Here is a 10,281-nt window from a genome sequence, read left to right as displayed (position 1 = left end):
AGGGTTCTCTAAAGAAACAGGACCGGTAGAATATATATTATATATAGGGATTTATCAGATAGCTCACAAGATAGAGTCCGAGTAGTCCAACAATGGCTGCACCACACTGGAGAGGCTGAGAATCCAGTAGTCGCTCAGTCCACAAGGATGGATGTCTCAGTAGTCCTAATCTGGCACTGAAGGTCTGATGAATTCCAAAGGAATTCTTCAGTCTACAGCAGCAAGACGAACTTACCAGTGAGAGAGAAGTCAAATGGCTAAAAGCAAGCCTCTCCTCTGCCATGGCCTTTTATATGGGCTGCCATCAGAAGGTAACACCCACATTTAGGGCGTGTCTTCCAGCTTCAGATGATCCAGTCAAGAAGATCTCTCTCATTTCACTTAATCCCAGATCCAGTCAACTTGACACCCAGGATTAGCCATTACACAGGGTCTCCCTGTAGTCCCCGCTGACCTGGAACTCACTATGTAGACCAGGCTGGCCTCACAGAGATCCTCCTGCCTCTGCCTCCCGAGTGTTGGGATTAAATGTGTGTGCCACTACACCAAATTACACTTTTTCCTTTTTATATAGGCCTAAGAGTATACACTGGGAATGGTGCCACCCACAGGGGTGGCTTTTCCCACCTCAGTTAACTTGATCCTGATAATCTTCCACAGGCAAGCCCAGAGGCCCATCTCCTAGGTGATTCTAGATTTCCTCAAGTTGATGACTGTGATGAACCATCACAACTTTTCTTTTTCATATTACCACAATACTGTGATCACAATACAGTTCAAATCCCCAAATTTCCAGTATCCTTACATAGGTGAGTAGTATTCAAGTTTCCAATAGTCTACAAATGGTGTCATTTTAAATACCATTTAAGGCCAGGTGTGATGCATGCCTGTAACACCAGCACTGGGGAAGTGGAGGTAGGGGGATCAATAAGAGTTCAAGGCTAGTCTAAGCTACATTATAAGTCTGAGATCAGCTTGGGATGGGATATGTGAAACCTTGTCTCAAAAAACAAACTAGCCGGGCAGATCTCATAAGTGGGCTCAAGTTGTGACTTTTGGCTCAGGGAAATAAAAACTTTAATCTTGGGGCTGGAGAGATGGCTCAGTGGTTAAGAACACTGGTTGTTCTTACAGAAGACCTGGGTTCGAATCCTAGCACCCACATGGCAGCTAACAACTGTCCATAACTCCAGTTCCAGGGGATCCAACAATCTCTTCTGTCATCCGCGGGCATTGCATGACATGGGTGCACTTACCTACATGCAGGCAATACACGCATACACATAAAATAAAAATAAATAAAATATTTTTTAAAACTTTAATCTTTTTTCTTTCCCCTCTCTCCTTCCCTCCTTTCCCTTTCTTCCTCCTTTTTTTCTTTGGTGTAAGGAATATAAAAGTCAATTTTAAGTTTATTTGACTCACTGGCTGCTATGATGTTTTTGTCTTTTCAGTTTTATTTTTTGATTCATCTAATGTTTGATATTCATAATTAAGATGTCCAAATGTCCCAATTACCCAAGATGGTCCTAGCTTACTATATAGTTCTGGTGTGTGTGTGTGTGTGTGTGTGTGTGTGTGTGCGTGCATGCGCTCGTGTGTGTGCATGTGGAGGTTGGAGAACAATTCTGCAAAGTTGGTTCTTTCCTTCCACCTTTACATGGGTTCTGGGGATCAAACTCAGGTTGTCAGGCTTCCACAGCTAGCTCTACTGGCTGAGCCACCTCACCAGCCTATGTCTTCTTTATTTAATGAGGATCTCTTGCTGAACCCAGAGCTCACTGATTCTGGCTAGTCTAGCTAGTCTTTATGCCTTGGGGATACCTCTGCCTCCTGAGTGCTGGGATTATAGGCAGCCACCATGCCTGCCCAGCTTTTATGTGGGTTCTGGGAATCCAAACTCTGGTCCTCATGCCTGAGGAGGCAAGCCCTTTATCCACTGAGCCGTTTTCTTAACCCAAGAAATTTAGAAAGACTGCAAAACACTTAGCATAATAAATCAAAAGCAACAACAACGAAACCACTCCAAGGCATATAAATAATCAGAACACCAGGAATAAGATAAAAAGCTAATCCAAAAAATTTCCAGGAAAAAATTTGATCTTGATCTCAACACACATTAAAAAACTGATGACTCAGAGGCTGGAGAGATGGCTCAAAGGTTAAGAGCACTGACTGTTCTTGAGGACCTGGGTTCGATTCTAAACTCCCACTTGGCAGCTAACAACCATCCATAAGTTCCAGAAGATATAATGCCTTCTTCTGACCTTCGCAGGCACTGGACAACACGGATGCACTTATATACATGCAGGCAATACGTTCATACACATAAAAAATAAAAATAGTAACTAAAATATTTTAAAAATCTCTGATTTAGTAGACATGAGTTTGAAATCAGCCTGGGCCACATGAGACCCTGCCTCAAAAACAAACAACAACAACAACAACAACAACCTCCCCCCAAAAAAAACAAAAAAAGAAAGACTGGAGAGATGACTCAGTTAGGCAGTACTGGCTGCTCTTGCAGATGACTGGGTTTGGTTCCCAGCATCCATATGGCAGCTGACACCACCCATAACTCCAGTTCCAGGGGACCTGATGCCCTCTTCTGACCTCTGTGGGCATTGCACAACACAATGCACTTATATACATGCAGGCAATACACTCATACACAAAAAATAAAAATAATAAATAAAATATTTTTAAAAAACAGAAAAAGAAAGAAAAAGAAATGAAACTAATGATACCAGACTTCATTAGAGTAACATCTGAAATTAGAAGACAATGGAATAATGCCCTCAAAGTTCTGAGAAGAACGTTTTTCAGCCTAGGATTATACCCATTCCAGTAATCACCAAGTTTTGAGTCTACAATAAGACATTTTCATACATGTGAGATCTCAAAATATTTACTGTTCAAAGTACATTGTCCTAGGAAACCACTAAAGCTATACACCCACCTCTTTCCAAACAATGCACTTGGTAACCTGTGACCTCCACCTGTACCACGCTACAAACGAACAGACCTAGAGCTCCAGAGCAATCCTAAGGAACTCCCCTTTTGTGGCCAAACATATCCTGAAACTTGGGTAATGGGCCAATCCAGCTTAGACTTGTTTTAGGTACATTTACAGTAAGCAAAGTGTGTTCTTAAAAAGAACTGTATGTATATACGTATGATTGGAAGTTAATATGATTAAAATTAGATGCTTCATGGGAAAGGACATTTTCAGTTATCAAAGGCTTACTTAACCCAAGCCTATCAATCATAACAGTGCTGGCCCAACACTCCAGATGTAGAGGGCAGGGAGGAGTCCCCATTCCTGTTCTATGAATAGGCAAACATGGCTTACCCAGCCTTAAAGCTCTGACTTCACTTTATCACCCTCCTTCTCACCTTTCCCCTGCCCTCCCCTTAGGGAACCCCCCCCCCCACAAAACGACAAACAACCCAGAAAACTCAGGCTGGTGGGATAGCTCTGCAGCACCTGCCACCAAGCCTGATGATCTGAGTTCAATTTCCACAACCCATGTGGTAGAAGGAAAGAACAGACTCCTAAAGTTGTTCTCTAACTTTCACACTACACACACATAAGTAAATGTAATAAAAAAATCAGTTTGGTGGAAGTTTACCACAGCACATTAAAAAAAGTTTTCACCATTGTAGAATGTTTTAAAATTCTGCCTTATTGTTTTAAAATAATTAGAAATAATTTTATCATTCTATAGGTGGTCAGAGTGGCTTTTGTTTTTTCAAAATTAGGATGTTAGGCCTGGCAGGGTGGCACTTGTCTTTAATCTTAATCCCAGCACTCTGGAGGCAGAGGCAGGTGGATCTCTGTGAGTTCCAGGCTAAGCCTGGCCTACAGAGTGAGTTCCAGGCCAGCCAAGATATACACAGTGAAGCCATGTCTCAAGAAAGCAAAGTTAAAATGGTGACATTTCTATTTCTTTCTACAGAAGTAAATGTATAGTTTTGGCATCTTGGTCACTCCTGAGCAAGTTCCAATTCACCCCTGGGGAGGCTATAATGCCCTTCCAGCAACATAACTTCTGATCATACACCAATCAAAAATTATGAAATGATTCAAACATTGCATGGGGTTCAGATGTATAAAAATAGGAAAAACTGCTTCCTCAGAACATCCCGGTAGCTGGCCCTGTCAATAGTTTGTTTCGCTCCCTCACTAGAGACTCTTTCACATCTGGGTTGGTACTGGGAACATCTATTTCTCCCTAGACCAAGGCTGGTTTAAATGTAATTAATTAAAATTTCCCTGGGTTCCCATGAAATCGCTACTGTAGTCTCCATTTTCCACTGAAACAGACTGGCTTTCAGAGTCTTGCGCTAAGCACTCAGTACTAAGGGAATGGCCCTGGAGCCAGGCGGTCCAGAGCCTCTCGTCCAACCGCAGAGCTGAGGCGGGCACCAGGAGGTTGTTCAGAACGTTTAACTGGGGGCCACAGAGCTGGTGAGCAGCAGTGGGAATCAAGCAGCCTGGGGGCAGGGGATGGAGTGAGAGGGGAGGACAGGGCGTCAGGAAGGGATCAGGGCTGGCTGGGGGCCGTTGGCATAGGGAGGCAGGTAGAACAGAAAGTCAATCTGTAAGCAAATCCTTACTTGGTCTGACAAAGAGGAGGAAGCTAGTGAGTTGGTTCAGCAGCTCCATGATCTGATGCCTTTCTAAATACATCCTGGCCTGGAGCTCCCTGCTGTCGGGACCTGCCTTCGGTCTGCATTGGGCCATTGCTAGGGTGACCAGAAAGCGTCTGGGAAGCTCAACGCCACGCAATATGGTCACGTGACACCTCTCCCCTTTCCCCCCTCCCTGCGAGAGTGCACAGTTCCAGCATCTTGTCGGGAGTGGAAGGGTGGGTGTGGCAGGCAGGCAGAGCCAGGTGCTCTTGGGGGCGGGTGTCAGGTCCTTCCTCTGCTGGAGCTGGGCTTGTTTGGTCCTAGGTAAATGTTAATCCGAGGATGGAGGCTTTGTTTGGGCCTAGCTAGGTAAATGTTAATCCGAGGATGAGGCTTTCAGTGTTGTGAACACGGGATCTACCTATGACACAAAAGAACTTTTGCAATTCTGAGGTTGTAGGCGGAGAGTCCTAGATAGCATTTTCCCGGTGAGCAGCCTGCACGGATGGTGCTGGCTCCCGGCAGGAGGTCTCAGCCGCTGATTTGTGTGAAAGAAACCATCTGGACCCTGAGCTTCGAAATGTTTGCTGCTTAAGTAGACCAGCGTTACTTAACCTTTTCCTGCTTTCAACCCCTTTCCTATGGGACCCTGGGTATATAGGCATATAAGTCAAACATTTACTGTTAATAGATCAGAAAGAAATGTATTTTAAAACAGCTCTTTGAATCCAGATGTGTTGGTGCACATCTGTATTGCCAGCACTTGGGAGGTGGAAGCAAGAGGATTAGGGGTTCAGTGTCATCCTTGGTTACATAGGGAGGTCAAGGCTAGCCTGAGCTACATGACTGTGCCTCAAAAACTCAAACCAAACCAAATGAAAACAAAAAAATTCTTTGGTATACACATACTTTGGCCATTTGTTACTGATGAAAGTAAATTTGTGTACTAATAAGGTGGATGAATGTGTTCCTCTGTTTTTACATAAGGAATTAAATGTTGGCTGAATATTTGATTCTGCAAGGCATCTTTATGTTTTTTGGAGTTGATTGGTATATTGATTTTATAATTGTCAAAGCTGAGAATGCTGTCGCTCATAAATGCATAACACAAAATGACAGAAGTATGTTTAAGGCCATTTCAATAATTGTTGGAAGTTGTATCCTTTTCCCAAGTAAAAATTCATTTAACAATTTTATTTTATTTTATTACACTCAAGGTAGTAAATCAAACAAGTCAAACACTCAGGACTAGGGTGTAGCTCAGTGGTATAGTACTTGCCTTGCATCCCTAAGATCCTGGGTTCAATTCCCAGCACTGAAACAATAACACTAAGCGAACAAAAATCTAAACAAACATAGCCAAAAGATGTTTTCAAAAGGCTGGAGGAGGGGCTGGAGAGATGGCTCAGCAGTTGAGAGCACTTGCTGTTCTTGCAGAGGACCTGAGTTAGGTTCCCAGAACCCATATGGTGGCTAACAATCATCCTTAACTCCTATACTAGGAGGAGATCTGATGCCTTCTTCTGGTCTCCATGGCCACTGCATGTACATGATATGCTTATATCCATGCAGGCAAAGCATTTATACACATAAAATGCAAATAAATAAAATTTTAAAAATTAAAAGGCTGGGGGTATAGTTCCGTGACAGAATACTGGTCTAGTGTGAGGGAGGCCCTAGATTCAATCTCTAGTACTGCAAAATAAAACACAAAATTCATAATTTGCAGCAGGGTGTAGCAGTGTGCACCTATAATTCCAGCACTTGGAAGGCAGAAGCAGATCATTAAAATAAGTAAATCTTTTTAATATGACCAAATATACAGATTTCATACATGCTGAGGAATGACAGTAGTAAAATACTAAAAGTCTTTGTGTTCTATAATGGAACCATTTTTTCTATATAAGCAGAAAACTTTGCATGTAGAGTAATTGCAGTTCATTGTGATAGCTTCAACCTGAGCTGAGGTGTTTCAGGCAGTGTTGCTGTTGTGTGATGAGATGGGCATGGGTAGTGCAAAGTGTGTGTGTTGTGTGTTCAGAACCAAGCCTGCAGTGATGTCAGGTGATGCAGCAGAGGTAAACTCTGCCAGAAACACATCAGATTCATTATGTGTTTGATTTTGAATTCATTTTTGGTTTTTTAAGAAACTAAAATCTAGGCCTCTAGCTCAGCAATTAAGAGCACATACTGTTTTTCCAGAGGACACATCAGATGACTCAAGACCACCTGTAACTCTAGCTCCTAGGGGACTCAACACCTCTGTCTTCCATGGGCACCTGCACTCAAGTGCACATACCCACACACTGACAAGCACATATATACATAATTAAAAATAAATAAAAAAAAATTAAAAGAACTAAACTTTAGACTTCTGTCCTTGGATCTATCTTCTGAAGCCTATGCCCCTTATCTTTCACCAAAGAGTTAGCCCAGAACCAGACACCTCAAGAAAAGGAGGGACTGGAGATATGGCTGGAGTTAGTCTGTTAAGAGTGCTTGCTGTGCTTGGCGAGGACTCAAGTTTGACTCCCAACACCCACAAATGCCTGCAACTCCAGGTCCAAGGTATCTGATGCCCTGTTCTAGCCTCTGCAGGCACCTAAACACACATGTGTGCACGAGCACACACAGACACACACATAGACACACATGCAGCATAAAAATTAAAAATAGCTGGGCGTGGTGACACATGCCTTTGATCCCAGCACTGGGGACCAGAGGCAAGCAGATCTCTGTGAGACTGAGGCCAGCCTGGGCTACATAGTGAGTTTCAGGCCAGCTGGGGCTACAGGGAGACCCTGTCTCAAAAAGACCAAAAAGAGAAAAGAAAAAAATTAAAAATATGGGGCTGGAGAGATGACTCAGTGATTAAGAGTGCTTGCTGTTCTTGCTGAGGACCTGGTTCACTTCCCAGTTACCTACGTGGTAGCCCACAACTAACTGTAACTCTAGTTTCAGGGACTTCAAAGCCCTCTTCTGGCTTCCATGGGCACCAGGTACGCACACGGTGCACTTAAAATACATGCAAGCAAAGCACTCATACACATATAAATCTTAAAAGAGAATGCTTCTTTTAAAAAAAGTAAAACAATTTAAAATATTTTTTTAATTAAGGAAGCTGGGCACACCTTTAATCCCAGCACTTGGGAGGTAGAGGCAGGCGAATCTCTGTGAGATCGAGACCAGCTTGATCTATATAGTGAGTTCCAGGCTAGATGGGGCTAGATAAGAGACCCTATCTCAAAAAACAAACAAAAAAATTAAGGAAAAGGAAATACTGGGCTGGGCATATCACTCAGCAGTAGAATGCTAGAAGTGCAAAGCAGTTGGGTCACTCTCTAAAACTGCAGTAACAACAAAAAGTACAAATAGCCAATGGATATATATAATCTCAGCTTTTTTAGCAATGTTGCAAACAAATTAAAACTACAAGAAAATATCATTTTGCAGGCTGGAGAGATGGCTCAGCAGTTAAGAGCACTGACTGCTATTGCAGATGACCTGGGTTCAGTTCCCAGCACCCATATGGTGGCTAACAACCCTCTGTAACTCCAGTTCCAAGGCATCTGATGCCCTCTTCTGGGCTCCTTGCATCAGGCACACATGTGGTACACATACATATATGCGAGCAGAACATTCATACACATAAGATAAAAAAAAAAAATAAAGTATGAAAAAAACATAAGGAACATCCCTGAATGGAGGGAGAGGTGACTACATGGGACCCCTGGGTACAGTTCAGCACCACAGCTGAGGACATTTTGTCTTCTTGTGAACTTCATTGATTTCTCTTTTGGAGTTACCTGACTCCAAGTAAATAGCTCTGTTCTTTGTCTTCCAGAACCTGCAATAACACTAACATTGCAATGATCTAATTTCCTCCACCTCTGAAGTCAGGCTGAGGTGAGCACATGGGCCCTACTGACACCTTGCCCAGTTGTTGAGTGTTTTTTGTTTCAACAGTTTTCTATGGCTTTCTCCACAATGGATTGATATGGTCTGCCTCTCAGTGTCTCTCAGACAGTGCCTTGCATCTCCAGTTCCCTTGGCAATGTTGCTGAAGGGAAGTGTCCAGGTGCCACCTAGTGGAGTCAGCTATTCTCTGTCCTCACTATCTCTTGAGCCAAACTGGGCTTCCTTATCTGGGAAATCCTCATATGCTTCTCCTTCTTGAACTCTGTCTACCTCCTCATTCCTCTTAAGATTATTCCTAATCCTGTTAGTGGTTTGAGAGAGTGACTTGGTGGAAGGCATGCATGCAATGGTTCTCAGTCAGGGCTGCCACTTGGAGTCCTTAACAAAGTACTTCTGATATTGCCTCAGGGGTAGTGACATAGGCCTGTAATCCTAGCATTTGGAAGGAAAAGACAGGAAAATCACAAGGTCAGAGCCAGCCTGGACTACATAGCAAGATCTTGTCTCAAAAATACAAAACAACGGGCTGGAGAGAAAGATCGGTGGTTAAGAACACTGCTCTTGAATAGAACCTGGGTTCAGTCCCCAGCACCCACATGGGAGCTAAAAAAAAGTTTGTAACTCCAGTTCCAGGGGATCCAATGCACTCTTCTAGCCTCTGAGGGCATTGTGTGCATGGGTGCACTTACATGCATGCAAAACACTCATATATGTGAAATAAAAATAAATGAAAAATTAAAAAACTAAAAATTAAAAAAAAAGAAGTTAGTAATAATTGGCTTGACCTGCCACGGTATCAGAGCTGGAGTTCAAAACAAAGCAAAACAAAACAAAGTGCTGACACTTGGACCCTATAATGAGCCTGTGACACCAAATCTCTTGGGATGAGGCCTGGACATGGATGTTTTGTTTTTGCTGCTGTTTTAACAGCTTTATTGAGACATAATTAACATTTAATATACTGCACATTTTAAAAGCATAGTATTTGATAGATCCTGATATATGTAAGTAACCATGGAACTCATCACAGATGCCCTCACACATGCCCCTCATCACACATATCAAAGCCCTGCCACAATCCCATCCCACAGCAACCTGACTGCTACCTATACCTGGACATTAGCTTCCATCGGATAGAGTTTTATATAAATGGGACTATGTAGTATGTACTCTCTTTCTTGGGGGTGGTTCATTCCCTTTTCTTGCTGAGTAGGACTCCATTGTGAAGGTATGCCATGATTTGCTTTTCTATTTATCCATTAATGGACATTTGGATCTTCTCAGTTTGGGACTGTGTGGATATATCATTTTATATCTGAGGGTAAATACTTAGGCATGGAATGGTTGAACCAAGAGGCAGCCCAGGTTAAAAAAGAAAAAAAACAAAGAAAAGAAAAAAAGAAGGCTGGAGAGAGTTGAGAGTGCATACTGCTCTTGTTGCGAGGACTTGAGTTTATTCCCAGAATCAATGTTGGGTGGTTCACAATCAACTGTAACTCCAGCTCCAGGGGGATCTGATACCTCTGGCCTCCTTAGGAACCTGCACTCATGTGTACATACCCACACACATAATTTAAAATGAAAAAAATAAAAAGAAAAAAGAAAAGAAGGAAGAAGAAAGAGAGGGAGAGAGGAACGAGAGAGAGAGAGAGAGAGAGAGAGAGCCAAACTGCTTTCTAAAATGGAGATACTAAGCAGGTATGGTGGTGCACACCTGTACTCCCAGCA

The 10,281-nt window shown here is 42.8% G+C and overlaps 1 protein-coding gene across 1 annotated transcript in view; it reads right to left on the bottom strand.

Moving 5' to 3' along the window:
• The window catches only part of Efcab10 (EF-hand calcium binding domain 10), a 9,074-nt gene extending 4,311 nt beyond the window's left edge, over positions 1-4,763 (bottom strand). The window contains exon 1 of the mRNA XM_008830738.2: positions 4,621-4,763. Within this exon, the coding sequence (XP_008828960.1) occupies positions 4,621-4,747 (127 nt within the window). The 5' untranslated portion in view covers positions 4,748-4,763. The remainder of the gene's footprint in view (positions 1-4,620) is intronic.
• Positions 4,764-10,281: the final 5,518 nt, after the last annotated feature.

Source organism: Nannospalax galili, unplaced genomic scaffold (genome assembly GCF_000622305.1).
Source record: "Nannospalax galili isolate Female #2095 unplaced genomic scaffold, S.galili_v1.0 scaffold312, whole genome shotgun sequence".
Taxonomy (NCBI): domain Eukaryota; kingdom Metazoa; phylum Chordata; class Mammalia; order Rodentia; family Spalacidae; genus Nannospalax; species Nannospalax galili.
Note: the sequence above shows the minus strand (reverse complement) of the source record. Positions and strands in the feature narration are given on the sequence as shown.